The sequence below is a fragment of the Vicia villosa genome, linkage group LG4, assembly GCF_029867415.1.
Source record: "Vicia villosa cultivar HV-30 ecotype Madison, WI linkage group LG4, Vvil1.0, whole genome shotgun sequence".
NCBI classification, from domain to species: Eukaryota; Viridiplantae; Streptophyta; class Magnoliopsida; order Fabales; family Fabaceae; genus Vicia; species Vicia villosa.
The window spans coordinates 29,113,863-29,138,051 of record NC_081183.1 but is presented as its reverse complement, the minus strand read 5'-3'; the positions used below and the strand labels follow the sequence as shown (position 1 = coordinate 29,138,051).

Sequence of the window (24,189 nt, the reverse complement as noted above, 5' to 3'; positions counted from 1 at the left end):
TTGTGTCTCTACAAAGTGCTCCATCATAGCTTCTAATCTAGAGTGAGTTAGCGTCTCGTCGGGATCCTCCATTGATGTTTCGAAGTCAAAATTATGGGATTCTTGAGGTTCTTCAAAGGGACCTAGCGTTGCATTTTGTCTTTCCTCAAAGTGCTTCGTCATCATAGATTCTAGCCTAGAGAAGTTTGTGCTTCAATGAATTCCTCCATTAAGATTTCGAGGTTGGATTTATGATAATCTTGCGACTCCTCAAAATGTTGGGCGTGGCGATCGTAGAGGAAATGTGGTTGATGATAAGTTTTTGTTGCATTGAAATCCTCTATTAATGCTTCGAGGTTAGAATTATAGGATTCTTGCGGTTCCTTGAAATATTGGTTGTGGTTATCATAGAGGAAATTCGGTTGAGGATAGTTTATAAAACCCAAAATGTTATTATTGTAAATAAACCAAAGAAACTTAAAACCCCAAAATGTTAATAATCAACCAAAGAAATTTTAATATCCAAAATGTAAATAAACCCACAAATTTTATAAAACCCAATTTTAAGATTATATGATTTTTTTTTAAACGTGGTGGACAAATTTGGGGTATGATACATGGAGACTCAGACGTCCTAGTATGTATATTACAAGTTTGAGAATATGAGTTAGCTCACTGTGAAGAGTTTCCCTATATGGTATTTTTTAGGGTATTTATGGGACCAACTCACGTTAAGTATGTGTTACCCGAAGCAGGAAGACAGTTGGAGTGATGTTGTTACGGTTACCCGGAGCAGAGTTTTGTCTGAATGGTATTTGACTGTGAGTAAGTATGTGTTACTTAAGTCTTTTATTAAGAATAATGTATTTATTTGAGTTTTCTGAGGCCTAGGGTTTATGGCCTGTGGTAAGGGACGGATCCAGGAATTTTAATAAGTGGGATCAAGGTCAATTTTTTATATAAAAATTAGAATCAAATATTATAATTATTCATAAAAAAAAACATAAAAATACTTATGTGTAAAATAATGATAATGTATATCTAAAAAGTTAAATATTACAAAACAAAATACTAATGTATATAAAAAAATTTGAAGACAACTTAATATTCAAGAATTATAATTGCTCTCTACGTGTTTTCATATTTTAAAAGTGTTGTAAAAAAATTTCATTTTCAACACCATCAAATATACCACTTTCTATGTATTATGCAGATTTAGTTAAAAAAAACTATACAACTTCCTCATGTCTTTTTAAGTTGCATTTACATTTGAAAATAAAAACAATAAAGTAAAATTAAGTGTCAGATTTATGTTTCTTAGAAGATAAAATTTAAAATAAATGAGTGGTGTGGAGACATTAAAATATTTTATGTGGGGTCAATATATCAATAATTATTATTATTAGTTTTAAAGAAAAAACTCAAGTGGGGTCACTTGACCCTAATTTACTCTACTTAGATCCATCTCTGCGTGGCACCATTAAACCACTCTCTTTTATTAGGGAGATTATTGCTTGAAGGGAAAACCACATGGACGGCCAATTAGATTTCGTAACAACCTATTTGGTAGGCGATAGGCGCCCTAATCTAAGACTTTATTAAATAGGACACTAAACATGTATATTAAGTTGAGTAATAAAATAGTAGTCAGTTGAAAAGTTTCTTAACATATTTCATATACTTTCTTACTACTTTATACAGTAATGGATTTTATATTTTTATTACTTTCTTTTAAATAATTGAAAAATAATATTTTATAATATTATATCTTAAAAATAAAGTTTTAAACTTTAAAATTTATTAAAATATATATTAAAAAAACGAAACTCATATTTGACCGCAATCATTAGAATTATTTATTACAAATAACAGAAACTTATTCACTATAGTCAAGTACTGCATTTACCACCCGGTCCTCCAAATTGAAGAGAATATCCAAAACTCTTTTTTTTATCTTCATAGTTCACAACTCCATAACAATTAGGAGAATCATTGTAACTTTCTACCATAAATGGCAAAGGATCAAATTCGGTTCCAATTATTTCCAAATATTTTACAAACTTAAAATATGATGCATGACGAAAGTCATTATCTGGTTTGTGTCCTGAACCCATTGCAGGACTAGTAGTGCCTGTTGGAGTTACCGTATATCCACCCCATCCCACTTCATCAGCTTGGGTGCTCATGGATGAAAATAAAGCTGCAGGAAAATATCCAATATTCTTATCTGCCACTTTTAACCACCAATTACCTATATTATCCTGAACACCATAAAATTTGATGTTTTTGTTATTAGAATTATAAATACTCAAATATATATATATATATATATATATATATATATATATATATATATATATATATATATATGTATATATATATATATATATATATATATATATATATATATATATATAATTTAAAAGAACTCAATCTCATTTAAAATCTCATTTAAGATGTATACAATCTCTAGTACTATGTATAATATCTCTTTGAAGTTTATTACTTGATAGCATTAAAATTATGAATTTATGATATTATATAACTTAATATTTTAAATTTAAGCTTTACATAAAGAGATTACCCGAGAAATTTTAAGCGGCACTTCCATAATCTCTCCACCATAGGTAGATGTTTTAGATACACGTGCACCGAAGTTATATGATCTATCAACCTGGACGAAACCTTTGCACAACATATTAAAGCAACCATTCTTACCTGACTGTAATATTTAAAATTATAAGTATTTTGATTTTCGTACAAAATTACATATAAATTGAGATTAAAAAAGAATTATAAGAAATATTGACAAAAATAAAAAAGTATTCATCTCACATTTATTTGAAAGGAACATTCTTTGTTATCAATTTCAGAAAGTCGAGTATATTTATCTTTAGCCTAAAATGCAATGAAAATATTTAAAATTTAAAATATTTTATAAATAATTATATATATATATATATATATATATATATATATATATATATAAAATAAAATAAAATGGTCTTTGGTAATTGATTAAAGATACAATACTCAAATATTTCAAATATTTGTGATGAATACAAAATAAATCAATTAAGGTTCTGTTTGGCATGTCCTTCTTTGAGTTTATATCTTATAGCTTATAAATTCATACAACAATAAAAGACATATTCGGTAAAGGTCTTTTTCTCACGAGTTTATAGATTATTTTACTGGCTTATAGCTTATTTTTTAAACGATATTTCGAATAGCATTTCTTTTAGCTTATAGCTTATAAGCTTATCATTTTCTCTTCCAATTTTATCCTTATTATTTTAACTAAAATTTACCTTTACCCTCTAATTTATTTTAATTTAAAATAAAATAATTACTTATTAAATGTCTTTTATGTCATTTTAATTAATCAGTTAGTTGAACCACTAATTTTACCAAACATTTCAATTAGCTTATCAGCTATAAGTCATCACTCATTAGCTATAAGCTATCAATTATTAGCTATAAGCTATCAGTCATCTGCCAGTAGCCATAAACTATCAGCTATCAACTAGCTTATCAGTCAACCGCTATATTTACCAAACAAAACCTAAGTAAAAAATTTACATTCAATCAATAAACGAATATTAAATTATATAAATTTTTACTTACCGCCCAAAACATGTATAAATATGTTTGACCGTCATTATATAATTCTGGAAACACCTAATATCAAATATCAGATAAAGTTAAAAATAATTCACAAGTCTTCAAATTCATTTAAATATAAAGTTTATATCTATATATACATACATTTTTTTAGAATAAACATTTATAATATAAATTTAAACTCACATGCCATCCGAGCGAGATTTTATTAAGATCATTTCCTCCTCCTCTTCGAACATATAAAGAAGCTGCACTTGATTGGCCTTTGTAAAGTTTTGGATTCCAAACACTACTAGTTCCACTAACACCATAGTAAGGAGAACCCGCCACTGAAAGATATACACGAGCAAACTACAGAGATATACATATTAATTAAATAAAGCTAATATATGTTAATTATACAAATAAATTAAGAAATTAGAAATCTAATTATATATATATATATATATATATATATATATATATATATATATATATATATATATATATATATATATATATATATATATTGGAAAACTTACATGATTGACCTCGCCATTTTGAGTTACATTCTGAGCATTGAATAATAATTTTCCTTGAATTAAATCATTTTTTGTTGTCCTCCGAATAGGAACGGTTTCTTGAGGACACCTAAATTTCTCAAGTACAAATTTAGGCTTGATTGTTGAATTTTGAAATCTTTTTTTAATAGTATTCTTTTCAAAAATTGGTTTTCTCTGGCCAAAAAACAAAAATGAACATTGAAACAGGTTGTATAAGTAATAAAAAAAAATTAAAAATAATACAATATTAAATTATTTTACCTGTAATTTATGATTTTTTAATAAAGGATGGTCAAAAGCGGGTTGTTTGTTAATATCAACACAGTCAACTATGTATCCTGATTTTGTCTATAAAAACCATAGAAATGAAATAAAAACAAAGTTGTTAGAAGGTTGAATCAGATTAAATTATCCTAAACCAACAATAAATTATGTGTAAATACATGTATACTCTTTATAGGAGACTTGTTAAGGATGTTTAGTTCTCTCTCCAATTCCCAATCTTCTTCTTTCAACCCACTCGGTATAACATTACCTTTGTGCCCAATACTCATTGTCACCAAACACATAACCAAAAACAATATGTTGATCATTTTTTACCTTCTCTTTTAGTGAAGACTTAATTATATTAGATCAAAGTTTAGTATATTGCTTATTTATAGGCAGATCGATGTTCAAAAACAAATAAAACAATATAATAATTTAATAAAGACAAAATATATGAAGTCAATGAATAAGTTATTTTTTATTTGTTGTGATAAATGATTCTTTCGTTTGGCCTAACTTATTTAAATTTTAAAAGTTACTTTAAAGTTAAAGTTAAAAATAAGAGCTTTTAAAATAAAGTTAAAGTTGTTTAGTTATAATTATTTTCTAAGTTTGACATTTTGGTGTCATTTGATCCTGATCATATATATGTATATATATATATATATATATATATATATATATATATATATATATATATATATATATATATATATATATATATATATATAATGCGTATTGAGTAATTGTTGTATTAACATATATAATTTAGTGTATAGTATAAGAAATTAATAATATTATAATTGAAAATTATTATACAATAAAAAATTAAAAGATATAATACACAAAATGAATAAAAGTCAAAAAATATCAGTATCTACAAAAATGATAATGTAAATAGAAGAAGAAGAAAAAAAATATATAATTCTAAATGTATGAACCATAGAAAAATTGAAAAAGTTACACTTTATTATACTAGTGTTATTTTTTTTAAAGAAAAGTGTCTTCAATGAGATTCGAACCGCGCCCACATATTTTAAGCTCCTAAAAAATTGGTTTCAACTACTTTTTTACAAGCTCCTTTTATTCAATTTTTTGTCTTTAAAAAAAGCTACTTTTTTCATAAGAGCTTTATAAAAAAATGTGTTTGGCCCTCCATCTCCTTATAAGGAAAAGAAAAGTAAATAAAAAGTTGGTTTTGTTTTACTTTTTAATTATTTTATTTTATTGAAATAATCTTTTTTGAAAATAACATTTCCTTGTTTATATCTATCCAATTAAAAAGGTCATAATATTTAAATTTTTTAAAGCACTTCCCATTTAAGTATTTTGTAGTTTTACATACAAACAGAAATTCAATGTCTCAAATTAAATATACTATACCTACACTACAACGCGCAAGGCTTTTAAAAGCGCTTTTTTTGGCCTTTAACAGCGCTTTAAAGCGCTGCCAAAGCCAGCGCTGGCATAGGCTACGAAAGCGCTTTTAAAAGCGCTCTGGTAGGGCCCCCCTATAAGAGCGCTTTTCTGGAAAAAGCGCTCTTGTAGGCCCCCCTTTAAGAGCGCTTTTCAGGAAAAAGCGCTCTGGTAGGCACCCCTATAAGAGCGCTTTTTTCAAAAGCGCTTTCGTATGTTGCGTTTTTTTTTTTTATGCTTTTTATTATTTCTAAACCTGCACTTTTGGCAGCAATATTTTAGAACCTGTAATTTACTATTTTTTGGCAGTATTTTTTCATGAACCTATAATTTATCATTTCAAATCGATATATACCATTATAATCGATATCGATTATATACAAAAAAAGTATTATATTATATACCATTAATGTAAATCAAAATACATATATACATATTTCTAAACCAAAACAACTAAACCAATTCACATATTTCTAAACCAAAACAACTAAATGGGAAACAACTTCCGAGTTCTTATGCAACCAATGTACGCTTCCTGTATTATCTGGAGCTATGTTGTATTGATGCTTTAGTGGAGAACCAGTAGTCACCTGAGCTATGTTGTATTGTGTCACAGAATATGAATCAAATAACTGTACCCCGAACGATCCTGCCACAGAAGACTTCGGGGTACATTACTTGATTCATATTCTGTGGAACATAATCGGCAGGGGCACATTGTGTTCTATCCTTTACCAGTCCATCCACTGTTTGAAGCTCAACCTACAATAGAAAAACGTGATTATTTACACAACATTCACATTCTCAATATTTTCTCTATCAACCAAAAATTTCCTCATCTCCGAACAAAAGACAAAATAGTTAATAAAAATAGTGCTATACCAGAACAGAAACCAATTTATAAGAAATCAATTAACAACCACATGCACATAAAAATAGTTTTTGATAAAAGAACAAGTCAATTGAGCCAACAACCAAAAACCCTAAAAAAAATCAGCCGTAGAGCCGTAGAGCCAACAACCAAAAACCCTAAAAAAAATTCTGTTCATCATCTTCGAAAAACCTCTCCAGAAACTGTAAATACGTTGTTCATATTCATCCAACAACAATCACAATACACAGCCGCAAACACTAACCAAAACCCTAATTGTTCATCTTTCTCATACACGCAAACCATTCATCAGAAACAAAACCATTCACAAATCATCATCAAACATAACCAGACAAACATTCATCAAACCCAAACATTTGTTCATCACTTTCCTAATCAAACAAACCCTTCAGAAATTTGAGAGAGGAAGAGAGAATAAGAAATAAACTCAGAAAGGTCTCACCCGGTTTTGGTTTGTAGATTCAGAATCGAAACCGAACTCAGCAACAACACGAACCTCAACTCACCATAAACTCGTGTGTTTTGGATCTGAAAGGAAGAAGAACGGCGGAGGTTGCTAGGGTTTCGGAGAGAGGACGGCGGAGCAACGAAGGAAGAAGAAAGATCTGAAACAAAATCTTAAATATAGATAAAATATAAATGTGCGGATATCGGTATGTAGTTCGTATAACTTAGGTGATCCAAAGTTCCATTGGCCGGATTTCTTATTAAATCAAAAACCTTTACTAACTATGTCATTTAAAAGTCCTCCTCTTAAACTCTCGCTCTATTGATTAAGACTACGATCCTAACTCATAATGTACGCTCTCGCCATCCCTCTAGATTTAGAAACGCTTTTTGGAAATAGCATAGTTAATAAAATGCTCGCTTCATGAAGACGTTACCTACTTAAATCTCCTAGTCTCAAACTCTCGCTCTGTTAACTCGGATCTTGCTAGTATTCCCTAATGTACGCTCTCGCCATCCCGCATCGGGTTTAAAAACACTTTTTGAAAGTAAATGAATTCTAGTCAGTTTTAATACGCTTTCGCCATCCTTAAAACTAATGTCCTATGTCTACTATCCAGTTAAGAATCTGAAACTCTCGCTCTGTTGATCCTAACCTTTATCAGTTCTAAAATCTCAAACTCTCGCTCTGTTTATTTTAAAACTTTAGCAAATTAAATTAGACACAAAACCAGAAACGAGTGATTTTTAATAAAATATAATTAAGCCAATTTATTTTTGATCCCTACGGTTAAATTACTTTACATACCGACATCTAAATAAATTAGCCAAACATATTAATTGGATTAAGCATGCAATAATAGATTTGGTTTATAAATTCAGGCATATTAATTTGAACACAATTTATAATCATACAAGAAATAAATGCGGTAAATAGAAAACCTGAATAATATAAATCTGGAATAAATCTTTAGATCTTCAAGTACTCGAACCTCCACCACAAATCGGTTGGATTGTTCTTCGATAAATTCTTCAATCAAATAATAATAAAAACAAGGAAATAAAATACTATGATCTAACTTAAGGTTAGATCCAGTAAAAATTACACAATAGTTTTCGGTGTAGAAACTATTGTGAGAAAATAAATATCTGCCTAAAACTATGAAAAGAGAAAAAGAATAATAAATAGAAATAAGCTTCAATGCAGGAAAAGTAATGTTGGAATTGAAAATAGGAAAACTTGACAAAAGAAATTGTGGCTGGAACAAAGCATGGTCCAACCCCTTTCTACGTGAATATCCGGTTCTTTATATAGTGCTTCCTCCTAACTTCCATTTCCTTAAATCGTGGCCTTAATCTTCCTGAAGTGTAGCCCACTTTAACTTAGAGCGTGGCATGAAAATAGGAGAATTTGAGGAAGTCATTGAGACGTGCGTCTCAAGTGGAGAAAATGATGGAGACAGGCGGAGAAAAAGGTGGGAGACGGGCGTCCCAAAAAGGAGACGTGGCCCCCTATTTTGTAGGAGACGGGCATCTCCCCCTTTTGCATCACAAATCACATTATATATATATATATATATATATATATATATCTTCATTCTTTGTGGTTTTAAGCTCGATTCTTCTCAATTTTTGCGACTTTCTTCAAACATGCCTTGTAAATAATAAAAACCTGAAAACATATAAAATACCGGCATAATACAGATAAAGAGTATCTTAATTAAAATAAAATAAAGACATAATTCATATAAATTGATTCAAATATACGATACATTTTCGTGTTATCAAATTCTCCCACACTTAAATCATTGCTTGTCCTCAAGCAATCAACCGTCACAATAAAATAAAATGATTAAGCATGGTTTTTGAAACAAAGGCACGACACGACTCTTAGTCATATTCGGCTGCTAGGCTAATGTTACATCGATAGGTACTAGATATCAACACCAAGGATACCGTAATGACACAATGTTTCAGAGACTCCCTCTTTATGCAAACCAGTTCGAATTATGCCATTATAACTCAACCTATATCTCTCATTTCTCTTTCGCTCCTTTTCATTCAAGCGCGATCACATTAAGCCTGTTATCCGTACACTCACACAGAAGGGGAAATCGGTTAGCGACTATGATCCTTTTTCTTTAGAACGGGGTTCTGGTTTTTAATTGGTGAAGCCCCATCTTTCCCAACTGTGGTTGTGGGGGATCGGACCGTAGTCCACCCTACCAAGCCCAGTACCAGTGACCTCTAGGCCAACCAACAATGGGTGCTAATTATCAAATCCTTATTGGCTTAACAACCGTTGGGTTAAATGACCGGGTGAGAGTCACCTAACTTAGAAGGTTATTCTTCAATTAAATCATTTAAAAACATGATCATTCACTTATATTCATCGACTCCCTACGTAGTTTGTGCTTAAGATGGTGCCGACTGCTAATATAAACTACTTAAGAGCTACTTTAAAAACTTGAGCCTAAGGTCTCGGCATAATGGGTACTCAAATTGACATCACATAATTAGGGGGTTTAGGGTGTCAGGACAGTATCGATGTTGTTGAAACATCTCCAAGTCTTTCTAACAAAGCCTAAAGTGTGACAACCAATATACTTTCAGAGTGTGCATGCCATGTATCAAAAATCAAATAAATTTTGTTGGTGGTTAAAATTTTTAAATTTCAGGGGAAATTCAATAGCAACTGAAAATCACATATAAAGACTCGACAACACAACTAGAAGACAATAAATAAAGTAATAAATGAAAGCGGTAAAGCTTCTTCCCCATACTTAAACCAAACATTGTCCTCAATGTTTTGATAAAAGGTGAAAAAGGAAAAACAGAACCTGTATGGATGCTACCGGCGAGCTATCACGACCAAATATGCTCCGCGTCTGGAGGAAATACTTTTTCCTATCATACTCATAAATTATGTCACCACCAGCAGCAACACTCGTAGGAATGTGCGTGGAGACCCGCTCATCTTTGAGAAGATCGTCTATAGATTTTTCGCCTAGATATGGTCGAGACGTGACAAGCGATCCATATCTTTATTATCTGCAAGTTCAAATAATAAAAGGAAAACATTAAATTGAAAGCTCGTGGGTTGCCTCCCACGCAGTGCTTTGTTTAACGTCGATAGCTCGACGGCTTAAGAGTGCGAGCACTCAAGGTGGTTCTCTCGAGAATGACTCCTTGGTTTAACTTTTAGCAAACCTAGTTTTCCATGGCCACTTATCAAGCCATCTCACATATCCCTCACCTTTTATTTTCTTTCTTCTGTGGGGTGGTTCATTCTTTTAAAATCGTGGTGGTGGTTCTGGATCAATCCTAAGTATAAGCTTTTCAAATTTGGGTTTAGTGATTTCATCCACCACCTCGAATGTTAACCTTACCCTCTTAACAGTAATGATATCCCTAGTTTCATGGTCTTCTAAATTTCTCTTTTTATGCAAGACTTCAAACAAAGGTGCATTGGTGTGGATATTTTCCAATACCTCCACATACGTTTTGGATTGGGATTCTACCTTAGCTTCCATAAAACTTTGCGGGAAAGGAATCGGTGGGGTATAGGGAAGAGGAACAACAATAGGTGCTTCCTTCTCTACTTCTTCTACAACCTCCCTTTCAGTTTGTGTTGGTGGATTTTTCTCAATCTCCATTCTTTTCTCACTAGAACTCTTCTCAACCACATCATCACTTTCCTCAATCTCATAATCACTCTCCTGAATCTCATAATCACTCTCCTCTAGAATTTCAATTTGTTTTTCACTAATGGTTATGTAAATATACTCCTCAAGTAAGTCTCCTAGTGGCTTTTGTTCAAGTTGGGAGATTTGAGTCTCTAATGCCATGTTGTGAGTCGCGAGGGACTTAACCATAGTGGTCAGTTGCCTAAGGGTTTCATTGTTTTGAAGACTTTGTTTGAGAAACTCTTGGTTTTGGATGGTTTGTGTCTCTACAAAGTGCTCCATCATAGCTTCTAATCTAGAGTGAGTTAGCGTCTCGTCGGGATCCTCCATTGATGTTTCGAAGTCAAAATTATGGGATTCTTGAGGTTCTTCAAAGGGACCTAGCGTTGCATTTTGTCTTTCCTCAAAGTGCTTCGTCATCATAGATTCTAGCCTAGAGAAGTTTGTGCTTCAATGAATTCCTCCATTAAGATTTCGAGGTTGGATTTATGATAATCTTGCGACTCCTCAAAATGTTGGGCGTGGCGATCGTAGAGGAAATGTGGTTGATGATAAGTTTTTGTTGCATTGAAATCCTCTATTAATGCTTCGAGGTTAGAATTATAGGATTCTTGCGGTTCCTTGAAATATTGGTTGTGGTTATCATAGAGGAAATTCGGTTGAGGATAGTTTATAAAACCCAAAATGTTATTATTGTAAATAAACCAAAGAAACTTAAAACCCCAAAATGTTAATAATCAACCAAAGAAATTTTAATATCCAAAATGTAAATAAACCCACAAATTTTATAAAACCCAATTTTAAGATTATATGATTTTTTTTTAAACGTGGTGGACAAATTTGGGGTATGATACATGGAGACTCAGACGTCCTAGTATGTATATTACAAGTTTGAGAATATGAGTTAGCTCACTGTGAAGAGTTTCCCTATATGGTATTTTTTAGGGTATTTATGGGACCAACTCACGTTAAGTATGTGTTACCCGAAGCAGGAAGACAGTTGGAGTGATGTTGTTACGGTTACCCGGAGCAGAGTTTTGTCTGAATGGTATTTGACTGTGAGTAAGTATGTGTTACTTAAGTCTTTTATTAAGAATAATGTATTTATTTGAGTTTTCTGAGGCCTAGGGTTTATGGCCTGTGGTAAGGGACGGATCCAGGAATTTTAATAAGTGGGATCAAGGTCAATTTTTTATATAAAAATTAGAATCAAATATTATAATTATTCATAAAAAAAAACATAAAAATACTTATGTGTAAAATAATGATAATGTATATCTAAAAAGTTAAATATTACAAAACAAAATACTAATGTATATAAAAAAATTTGAAGACAACTTAATATTCAAGAATTATAATTGCTCTCTACGTGTTTTCATATTTTAAAAGTGTTGTAAAAAAATTTCATTTTCAACACCATCAAATATACCACTTTCTATGTATTATGCAGATTTAGTTAAAAAAAACTATACAACTTCCTCATGTCTTTTTAAGTTGCATTTACATTTGAAAATAAAAACAATAAAGTAAAATTAAGTGTCAGATTTATGTTTCTTAGAAGATAAAATTTAAAATAAATGAGTGGTGTGGAGACATTAAAATATTTTATGTGGGGTCAATATATCAATAATTATTATTATTAGTTTTAAAGAAAAAACTCAAGTGGGGTCACTTGACCCTAATTTACTCTACTTAGATCCATCTCTGCGTGGCACCATTAAACCACTCTCTTTTATTAGGGAGATTATTGCTTGAAGGGAAAACCACATGGACGGCCAATTAGATTTCGTAACAACCTATTTGGTAGGCGATAGGCGCCCTAATCTAAGACTTTATTAAATAGGACACTAAACATGTATATTAAGTTGAGTAATAAAATAGTAGTCAGTTGAAAAGTTTCTTAACATATTTCATATACTTTCTTACTACTTTATACAGTAATGGATTTTATATTTTTATTACTTTCTTTTAAATAATTGAAAAATAATATTTTATAATATTATATCTTAAAAATAAAGTTTTAAACTTTAAAATTTATTAAAATATATATTAAAAAAACGAAACTCATATTTGACCGCAATCATTAGAATTATTTATTACAAATAACAGAAACTTATTCACTATAGTCAAGTACTGCATTTACCACCCGGTCCTCCAAATTGAAGAGAATATCCAAAACTCTTTTTTTTATCTTCATAGTTCACAACTCCATAACAATTAGGAGAATCATTGTAACTTTCTACCATAAATGGCAAAGGATCAAATTCGGTTCCAATTATTTCCAAATATTTTACAAACTTAAAATATGATGCATGACGAAAGTCATTATCTGGTTTGTGTCCTGAACCCATTGCAGGACTAGTAGTGCCTGTTGGAGTTACCGTATATCCACCCCATCCCACTTCATCAGCTTGGGTGCTCATGGATGAAAATAAAGCTGCAGGAAAATATCCAATATTCTTATCTGCCACTTTTAACCACCAATTACCTATATTATCCTGAACACCATAAAATTTGATGTTTTTGTTATTAGAATTATAAATACTCAAATATATATATATATATATATATATATATATATATATATATATGTATATATATATATATATATATATATATATATATATATATATATATATATATATATAATTTAAAAGAACTCAATCTCATTTAAAATCTCATTTAAGATGTATACAATCTCTAGTACTATGTATAATATCTCTTTGAAGTTTATTACTTGATAGCATTAAAATTATGAATTTATGATATTATATAACTTAATATTTTAAATTTAAGCTTTACATAAAGAGATTACCCGAGAAATTTTAAGCGGCACTTCCATAATCTCTCCACCATATGTAGATGTTTTAGATACACGTGCACCGAAGTTATATGATCTATCAACCTGGACGAAACCTTTGCACAACATATTAAAGCAACCATTCTTACCTGACTGTAATATTTAAAATTATAAGTATTTTGATTTTCGTACAAAATTACATATAAATTGAGATTAAAAAAGAATTATAAGAAATATTGACAAAAATAAAAAAGTATTCATCTCACATTTATTTGAAAGGAACATTCTTTGTTATCAATTTCAGAAAGTCGAGTATATTTATCTTTAGCCTAAAATGCAATGAAAATATTTAAAATTTAAAATATTTTATAAATAATTATATATATATATATATATATATATATATATATATATATAAAAATAAAATAAAATGGTCTTTGGTAATTGATTAAAGATACAATACTCAAATATTTCAAATATTTGTGATGAATACAAAATAAATCAATTAAGGTTCTGTTTGGCATGTCCTTCTTTGAGTTTATATCTTATAGCTTATAAATTCATACAACAATAAAAGACATATTCGGTAAAGGTCTTTTTCTCACGAGTTTATAGATTATTTTACTGGCTTATAGCTTATTTTTTAAACGATATTTCGAATAGCATTTCTTTTAGCTTATAGCTTATAAGCTTATCATTTTCTCTTCCAATTTTATCCTTATTATTTTAACTAAAATTTACCTTTACCCTCTAATTTATTTTAATTTAAAATAAAATAATTACTTATTAAATGTCTTTTATGTCATTTTAATTAATCAGTTAGTTGAACCACTAATTTTACCAAACATTTCAATTAGCTTATCAGCTATAAGTCATCACTCATTAGCTATAAGCTATCAATTATTAGCTATAAGCTATCAGTCATCTGCCAGTAGCCATAAACTATCAGCTATCAACTAGCTTATCAGTCAACCGCTATATTTACCAAACAAAACCTAAGTAAAAAATTTACATTCAATCAATAAACGAATATTAAATTATATAAATTTTTACTTACCGCCCAAAACATGTATAAATATGTTTGACCGTCATTATATAATTCTGGAAACACCTAATATCAAATATCAGATAAAGTTAAAAATAATTCACAAGTCTTCAAATTCATTTAAATATAAAGTTTATATCTATATATACATACATTTTTTTAGAATAAACATTTATAATATAAATTTAAACTCACATGCCATCCGAGCGAGATTTTATTAAGATCATTTCCTCCTCCTCTTCGAACATATAAAGAAGCTGCACTTGATTGGCCTTTGTAAAGTTTTGGATTCCAAACACTACTAGTTCCACTAACACCATAGTAAGGAGAACCCGCCACTGAAAGATATACACGAGCAAACTACAGAGATATACATATTAATTAAATAAAGCTAATATATGTTAATTATACAAATAAATTAAGAAATTAGAAATCTAATTATATATATATATATATATATATATATATATATATATATATATATATATATATATATATATATATATATATATATATATATATATATATATATATATATATATATATATATTGGAAAACTTACATGATTGACCTCGCCATTTTGAGTTACATTCTGAGCATTGAATAATAATTTTCCTTGAATTAAATCATTTTTTGTTGTCCTCCGAATAGGAACGGTTTCTTGAGGACACCTAAATTTCTCAAGTACAAATTTAGGCTTGATTGTTGAATTTTGAAATCTTTTTTTAATAGTATTCTTTTCAAAAATTGGTTTTCTCTGGCCAAAAAACAAAAATGAACATTGAAACAGGTTGTATAAGTAATAAAAAAAAATTAAAAATAATACAATATTAAATTATTTTACCTGTAATTTATGATTTTTTAATAAAGGATGGTCAAAAGCGGGTTGTTTGTTAATATCAACACAGTCAACTATGTATCCTGATTTTGTCTATAAAAACCATAGAAATGAAATAAAAACAAAGTTGTTAGAAGGTTGAATCAGATTAAATTATCCTAAACCAACAATAAATTATGTGTAAATACATGTATACTCTTTATAGGAGACTTGTTAAGGATGTTTAGTTCTCTCTCCAATTCCCAATCTTCTTCTTTCAACCCACTCGGTATAACATTACCTTTGTGCCCAATACTCATTGTCACCAAACACATAACCAAAAACAATATGTTGATCATTTTTTACCTTCTCTTTTAGTGAAGACTTAATTATATTAGATCAAAGTTTAGTATATTGCTTATTTATAGGCAGATCGATGTTCAAAAACAAATAAAACAATATAATAATTTAATAAAGACAAAATATATGAAGTCAATGAATAAGTTATTTTTTATTTGTTGTGATAAATGATTCTTTCGTTTGGCCTAACTTATTTAAATTTTAAAAGTTACTTTAAAGTTAAAGTTAAAAATAAGAGCTTTTAAAATAAAGTTAAAGTTGTTTAGTTATAATTATTTTCTAAGTTTGACATTTTGGTGTCATTTGATCCTGATCATATATATATATATATATATATATATATATATATATATATATATATATATATATATATATATATATATATATATATATATATATAATGCGTATTGAGTAATTGTTGTATTAACATATATAATTTAGTGTATAGTATAAGAAATTAATAATATTATAATTGAAAATTATTATACAATAAAAAATTAAAAGATATAATACACAAAATGAATAAAAGTCAAAAAATATCAGTATCTACAAAAATGATAATGTAAATAGAAGAAGAAGAAAAAAAATATATAATTCTAAATGTATGAACCATAGAAAAATTGAAAAAGTTACACTTTATTATACTAGTGTTATTTTTTTTAAAGAAAAGTGTCTTCAATGAGATTCGAACCGCGCCCACATATTTTAAGCTCCTAAAAAATTGGTTTCAACTACTTTTTTACAAGCTCCTTTTATTCAATTTTTTGTCTTTAAAAAAAGCTACTTTTTTCATAAGAGCTTTATAAAAAAATGTGTTTGGCCCTCCATCTCCTTATAAGGAAAAGAAAAGTAAATAAAAAGTTGGTTTTGTTTTACTTTTTAATTATTTTATTTTATTGAAATAATCTTTTTTGAAAATAACATTTCCTTGTTTATATCTATCCAATTAAAAAGGTCATAATATTTAAATTTTTTAAAGCACTTCCCATTTAAGTATTTTGTAGTTTTACATACAAACAGAAATTCAATGTCTCAAATTAAATATACTATACCTACACTACAACGCGCAAGGCTTTTAAAAGCGCTTTTTTTGGCCTTTAACAGCGCTTTAAAGCGCTGCCAAAGCCAGCGCTGGCATAGGCTACGAAAGCGCTTTTAAAAGCGCTCTGGTAGGGCCCCCCTATAAGAGCGCTTTTCTGGAAAAAGCGCTCTTGTAGGCCCCCCTTTAAGAGCGCTTTTCAGGAAAAAGCGCTCTGGTAGGCACCCCTATAAGAGCGCTTTTTTCAAAAGCGCTTTCGTATGTTGCGTTTTTTTTTTTTTATGCTTTTTATTATTTCTAAACCTGCACTTTTGGCAGCAATATTTTAGAACCTGTAATTTACTATTTTTTGGCAGTATTTTTTCATGAACCTATAATTTATCATTTCAAATCGATATATACCATTATAATCGATATCGATTATATACAAAAAAAGTATTATATTATATACCATTAATGTAAATCAAAATACATATATACATATTTCTAAACCAAAACAACTAAACCAATTCACATATTTCTAAACCAAAACAACTAAATGGGAAACAACTTCCGAGTTCTTATGCAACCAATGTACGCTTCCTGTATTATCTGGAGCTATGTTGTATTGATGCTTTAGTGGAGAACCAGTAGTCACCTGAGCTATGTTGTATTGTGTCACAGAATATGAATCAAATAACTGTACCCCGAACGATCCTGCCACAGAAGACTTCGGGGTACATTACTTGATTCATATTCTGTGGAACATAATCGGCAGGGGCACATTGTGTTCTATCCTTTACCAGTCCATCCACTGTTAGAAGCTCAACCTACAATAGAAAAACGTGATTATTTACACAACATTCACATTCTCAATATTTTCTCTATCAACCAAAAATTTCCTCATCTCCGAACAAAAGACAAAATAGTTAATAAAAATAGTGCTATACCAGAACAGAAACCAATTTATAAGAAATCAATTAACAACCACATGCACATAAAAATAGTTTTTGATAAAAGAACAAGTCAATTGAGCCAACAACCAAAAACCCTAAAAAAAATCAGCCGTAGAGCCGTAGAGCCAACAACCAAAAACCCTAAAAAAAATTCTGTTCATCATCTTCGAAAAACCTCTCCAGAAACTGTAAATACGTTGTTCATATTCATCCAACAACAATCACAATACACAGCCGCAAACACTAACCAAAACCCTAATTGTTCATCTTTCTCATACACGCAAACCATTCATCAGAAACAAAACCATTCACAAATCATCATCAAACATAACCAGACAAACATTCATCAAACCCAAACATTTGTTCATCACTTTCCTAATCAAACAAACCCTTCAGAAATTTGAGAGAGGAAGAGAGAATAAGAAATAAACTCAGAAAGGTCTCACCCGGTTTTGGTTTGTAGATTCAGAATCGAAACCGAACTCAGCAACAACACGAACCTCAACTCACCATAAACTCGTGTGTTTTGGATCTGAAAGGAAGAAGAACGGCGGAGGTTGCTAGGGTTTCGGAGAGAGGACGGCGGAGCAACGAAGGAAGAAGAAAGATCTGAAACAAAACGCGTGTGTTTGTAAAATATATAATTTTTTAAATGGGCTACCAGAGCGCTTTTCAAAAGCGCTTTAATAACACCCCCTACCAGAGCGCTTTTATCCCAAAAGCGCTTTCGTAGCACCCACCCTATAAGAGCGCTTTTAAAAGCGCTTTCATAACCCCCCTACCAGAGCGCTTTTTAAAAGCGCTCTCATACCCCCCCTACCAGAGCGCTTTTTAAAAGCGCTCTCATAACTCCCCCTACCAGAGCGCTTTTTTTGCATCATTTTTCCTTGTTTATTAATTTTGTTTTTAGCGAGCCCTACGAGAGCGCTTTTGCTAAAAGCGCTTTAGTAGTTGCGCTGCTACAGCTTAAATTTGGCGTAGTGCTATTTTAAATTATAAGCCATTTGTCAATTTAATACAAACTAAAAAATAAAATTGTACATAATTTTGTACGAGAAAATTAAAATATAACTAATTTAAAAAAAATATTTCATAAATTTATGATAAAAATAAAATTCATCCAATCGCGATTAAGGAGCGATTCTTGGGGTTTGGGTGCTCATGGTTGGTGAACACGGCCACGGTGAAGGAAGGTGGTCAGTAGCGAAGGATAGGGTTTTCCGGGGGTTGGAGGCGCGATGGGACTCACACCCAGTGGAGAGAAAGTTAAAAGAAGGAGAGGGAGAACCGCTAATTTCTATTTATTTTTCTGATTTTCCCAGTCGCATTAAGGCTATTGATATCTTTGAGCTGTTTGGATGCATCGGAGAAATTGTGGAGGTAGCCATCTCTCTGCGGTTCAACAAATTTGGGAAGAAGTTCGAGTTTGCTCGTTTCAGAGGAGTTACAGACGCCCGTTTGCTTGCGGTGAAACTCGATAACATCTTGATTGATGGGAGGAAGATTCACGCGAATTTGTCGAGATTTGAAAGAGGAAGGGGGTCGATTTTATCGCATGGAAGGGGGAAAGACACCAAGGGGTGCAGAGGATTCAAAAGGTTCCACCAAGTAAGGTTAATGCCCTTTCAGGTCAAAGAAGAGAGGGGATTTCGTTCGCAGGGACGGTGAGGCAAGATGTTGGTGTTTCTAGAGTGGTGAACAAGCCTGTTGTTCTTGGAGATTTCAAATCTTTAGAGGAAGACAAGTTGAGATTTTCCAAAGCTTTTGTGGGTAGAGTCTGCATTCCTGGATCCACTTACAATATGCAATTTCACTTTGAGCTTGAAGGTTTCTTTGCAGTCAAAGTCACCCCTTTAGGAGCTCATCTCTGTTTGCTGGAAGAGAAAGAAAAGGGTTTCATAGAGGGTTTGATTGGTGAAGGTGAGGTTTGGTGGAAAACATGGTTCACAGACATCAGGAGATGGAAGGAAGACGAATTTGATGATAGTAAGCTGATGTGGGTTAGGGCGTACGTTACCCCTTGTCATGGATGGAACAAAGGCTTGTTTGAATCTTTGGCTAACTCCATGGATTCTCTCATTTGTTTAGACGACAATACAGCAAACGGGGCGAGATTCGACGTTGCAAGGTTTCTTGTGAGGGTACCGTTTTCTTTTTGTCTTAGCGATTCGGTGGTGTCACTCATTGATGGCAAGGAATTTCTTATAACTTTAAGGGAGGAGTATTTTGGTTTTGCCGGTTTCGCGCCTGGGTTAGTTTCCAATTCTAACTCATCGATGCCTTCTTCGAAGTCGTTTAATAGCTGGTTTGAGAGCTTCTCGGTTGGTCAGGGAGGATTAGGGGGTGGCGATTCTTCCGACAGCATAGCCGAATTTTCCTCGTTCACTGGTGATCATCTGGCGGAGCAGGAATGTGATAAAAACAGTATGGCAGATGATAAAAATTGCAGTTTGGAACATGGTGCGGAGAAGGCTATCAATCTGATATAAGCGCTCAGATATCTAGGGAAATCAAGTCAAGATTCAAAGAATCTCTCAGAAGCGTTGAGCAATTAAAGGCATTCACCCAAGCACATTTGAAATTACCTCCAACCCTGATCAATCAGGGGCATGATTCCTAAGATCATGATACAAAGGCATGTTGCTTATGATAGCACGAATCTCGAAAATTCCTCCTGACAGATAAAGTTGCAGAGACGTCTCGTACGCCTGACTCAGTCAGTCAGAATCTTGTATATACAAGGGGGCATGGCATGTTATTATCCCATTCATCTGGGGCAATCAAGTAAAGATTCAGAGAATCTCTCAAAGGCACTAAACAGTCAGAGAGGCAAGCCTATCACTTGGGGCATGTTGCATTAGTCACAAATCTCAGCAAAAGCTATTTAGATACTAACAGTAAGATCAGTATCTCCTTCAAGTTCTAATTCCATTAATCTCAAGCGTCAAGCATACTAGGTTACTAAATACAGGGGCAGGTAGACTCCTACAAGCGAAGGACCATATATGGTTAAAAAGTGTTTTCCAACAGCAAGTACTCAAAGACATGGGGCAATGAAAAGTTGAAATCTCTGGGAATCTTCCCCATAGAGCAGTTTTCACAATATATCCCCACATAGCAATCCTCAAAAAGTTATCTTCAAATAATATCTTCCCAACAGAGACTTGGTTCCCCAACGAAGTTTACATCTCCGACACTAACGGTTCTCCAACACAATCCTCTTCTCCAATAGGGTTTATTCAGACTCGTTGTCCCCGTTAAAGTGGACACTCACATCTGAGCTCGATCAGATAGAACATCAGAAGATTATTCTTCTCTCTTGTCCCCAGGATACATCAGGATCATATCACTCGAGCTAATTTTATCCCCAATCGGTAATAAAAATCCCCAGTTGGATATCCTTGAACGAAAGACATGAACTCTCAACATAATCACCTTGCCATTATCTCCAGCAGCACACAAAGATTTATTTTCTCAACCAGCAGTTGATATACAGAATTACCAATATGCTTCGACTATATAGTCCACCCCTGCAACATTCATAACATATCCATAACATACAGTACTCTCGTTTATTTCGAGAACCTCATCACACAATACATGCATCATGACATTGCATAAAACTAATTTCGTCTTTTCAGGTCATTTAACAATCAAAAGAACATTATCATCCAGATACGGTGCAGAGACGATCATATCAATGATTCAATCTTAACGCTCATTCAAGACACAAATACAATTCTGACCTTTCATATCCTATGTCATACCCCAAAATTTTCCCATCAAATTTCAATATATTTTGGCACATATGATCTTTAGCTACTCAAGGTCAGACAAGAAATAGGCATGATTATCTGTCTCCTAAGCAACGAGCCTACAACTAGGGTTTTGATCCTCTCAAGGTAAAATCAAGTCCTAATGCCTCAAGTTGTATTCACACTTCCTCATATTCTTCAAAGTATCATCATGACAAGTTTCAAGTTTTTATTCACAACACTGCCCAGTCAATTGCTCAAAAGGTCAACGGTCAACTATGCTAGGTTAAAAGTCAACTATGGTCAACCTACAGTCAAAACTCCTAATTTTTTGTCAACATCAACATTTTGAAGTTATATTCTTCATTTAATCAAGGGTTGATCATGATTCATCAGGAATAGCTTCAAAAATCAACAAAAGATATAGTTTCTAAATTAGGGTCTTAGGAAAAAGTCAAGTGAACTTTGATTGGTCATAACTCTCACATGGTTCATCAAAAATAGTCCAACCAAAGCCTATTCTCAAGGAAATTCAATTCTCTACAACTTTGAAGGTGGACATAAAGTCAAGAAATGCATCATTTGGGAGATAGGAGCCAAAACATTATAGGTCATTTCAAAAAGTCAACCAAACGTCATCTTCTTGCAAAGAAGTGTACGTGAGCATGGAAACTTCAATGGAGATGAAACCAAAAGGAGTGTTTAAAGGACTCTTTGAGATTTCTAAAAAGTCTAAGAACACCTAAAAATGTTAAAAATTGAGCAAGATACAAATTGCACGAGTTGAGCATTTTTGAAAAGGTGCATGAAGAAAAAATACTTGTCAAAATTGATTTTTTTTTTCAAATGGGCCTAAGTTCTTTTGATCTAAACTTATTCCTAAGCCCATCCATGATCTCCAAGTCCAAGAGCACGCCTCCTTGCCATTTATTCAACTTATTTTGAATTAATTCCATTTAAATTCAATTTAAATTAAATAAAATGCAAAAGTAAGTTACAAATGCATATGGGCTCTGTTTTCACTTGTCTTGCGGTCCAAGATAACCCATAATACATGCCAAATTTGTGCACATGCTTCAAGGACAAGAAAATATCACTTTTGGAAATATTTGATAAAATTTTACAAGGAAATATTTTTGCATTCAAAGCAATATATTCTCCCATAATTCTTGATCAAATATCTTGCTCTCTGTAAGTACTACACCCTCAGATGCCAAACATATGAAACTCACTGCCTCCAAACACGCCTCCGAGCTTTCCAACTTTCAACAAATTAGGGCATGCGAAAGAATTCTTTCCAGCAAGTATCAATCGATTTCAAACGTTCCATTATCCTCCTGAAGGTCCCAGGAACACAACCATACCCTCTTTGAAGCCTGAAGCATCTCCAAACGTTCTCTTTGAGTAGCGTCGGTTTGTTCACTTTCTTGAATTTCAAACTTTTAATACAGGCAATTTAAATGATTTCCATTCACATATTCATGTTCATTATGTTGTTTAGAGTCAATTGGAACTGTCGTTTAAAAGGTTTGATACAGGAATAAACATCCTCCATTGTTCGGGCATAAAGGTCTCCCATTTTGTTTTTATGGTTATAGCCGGTTTTGAGCAAAACAAATTACACCATTAGACTCACCATGTTTGAATTAGGAGATCTGGGTGATTTCTTTGTTAGAATAACATTGTTTTGATTGAATTTCATTATGTGTTTATGTTGTTGAAACATATTGAATCCGTGACTTTGAGGTTAATTTTCTACATGATATAGCCTTTTCTTTGCTTCAAATTATTGATGGTTGTGTTCATGGCACTTAGATCTACAATTTTGGTTTAAATTCCGTTTGATATCGTGGAGAATTGATGGAGTTATGGACATGTGAAGATGGGAGGGTGGAGCTGCAATTCACGGTTTTGTTAGGGTGGTGGTTCACGATCCACCTCGTGTTCCCATGAAGAAGACGACTACGTGTCGTCGCATGATTGGTCAGCCTAGTTTTTTGTCTTTTAGTGACTAATTCAAAGATGACCAATTGATAATATGTCACATGGTTCTGTTATTTTTGTTTTCACTTATGCCATTAAAAGTTCATTTTGAAATGGGTAGCAATGAAAAAGCTATTGGGCCATGGACCGGATTTTAATTCTCACCCGCAGCTGAGCCCATGAACCCCCTGCTGAGTTTATTTTTATTATCTTTTGGGCCTGCACGCCACTATCGGGCCAGCGCCCAGATTCTTTAATCACACCCCCATATATTGCTTTTTAGCCCAGTTTATTTTATTAGTTTACTTAGTTCGATTTTTGTTTTATAATCGTTTTAATTACCGCAAAAATACAAGAAACATATTTATACTTAGATTTTTATTTTCTCTTTTAATTATTAAAAATCCAAAAATACATGTCATTTAATTATATTTATTTTATTTTCCCTTTAATATCTAAAAATACAAAAAATATGATAGTTTTCTATATATCTTAGAATTAGACTTTTATCTTCTCTTCATTAAAAATAAAATAAAACTCCAAAACGTATGTCATTACTTTTTTTAGAATTTAATATTAGTTTATATTTTAGATTTTATTTT

The 24,189-nt window shown here is 31.6% G+C and overlaps 2 protein-coding genes across 2 annotated transcripts; both read right to left on the bottom strand.

The window, feature by feature from the left end:
* Nucleotides 1–1,775: 1,775 nt before the first annotated feature.
* On the bottom strand, nt 1,776–4,745 carry LOC131599007 (protein neprosin-like). The gene is made up of 7 exons (XM_058871531.1): nt 4,589–4,745; nt 4,407–4,493; nt 4,125–4,319; nt 3,790–3,954; nt 3,607–3,660; nt 2,564–2,701; nt 1,776–2,240 (listed from the first exon to the last, which is right to left on the bottom strand). The coding sequence occupies exons 1-7, from the start codon at nt 4,736–4,738 to the stop codon at nt 1,869–1,871; spliced, it is 1,161 nt and encodes a 386-aa protein (XP_058727514.1). The 5' UTR covers nt 4,739–4,745; the 3' UTR covers nt 1,776–1,868.
* Nucleotides 4,746–12,979: 8,234 nt separating this feature from the next.
* On the bottom strand, nt 12,980–15,881 carry LOC131596963 (protein neprosin-like). The gene is made up of 7 exons (XM_058869687.1): nt 15,725–15,881; nt 15,543–15,629; nt 15,261–15,455; nt 14,894–15,058; nt 14,711–14,764; nt 13,669–13,806; nt 12,980–13,351 (listed from the first exon to the last, which is right to left on the bottom strand). The coding sequence occupies exons 1-7, from the start codon at nt 15,872–15,874 to the stop codon at nt 12,980–12,982; spliced, it is 1,161 nt and encodes a 386-aa protein (XP_058725670.1). The 5' UTR covers nt 15,875–15,881.
* Between the last annotated feature and the right edge of the window lie 8,308 nt (nt 15,882–24,189).

Bases quoted from the DNA above. Each gene is read 5' to 3' on its own strand.
- LOC131599007 (XM_058871531.1), bottom strand. From the start codon at position 4,738: ATGATCAACATATTGTTTTTGGTTATGTGTTTGGTGACAATGAGTATT. The intron at 4,320-4,406 runs GTAAAATAATTT...TTTTTTGGCCAG, and splicing joins TAAAAAATCATAAATTACAG to AGAAAACCAATTTTTGAAAA. The intron at 3,661-3,789 runs GTGAGTTTAAAT...ATTTGATATTAG, and splicing joins AAATCTCGCTCGGATGGCAT to GTGTTTCCAGAATTATATAA.
- LOC131596963 (XM_058869687.1), bottom strand. From the start codon at position 15,874: ATGATCAACATATTGTTTTTGGTTATGTGTTTGGTGACAATGAGTATT. The intron at 15,630-15,724 runs GTATTTACACAT...TGGTTTTTATAG, and splicing joins CTCCTATAAAGAGTATACAT to ACAAAATCAGGATACATAGT. The intron at 15,456-15,542 runs GTAAAATAATTT...TTTTTTGGCCAG, and splicing joins TAAAAAATCATAAATTACAG to AGAAAACCAATTTTTGAAAA.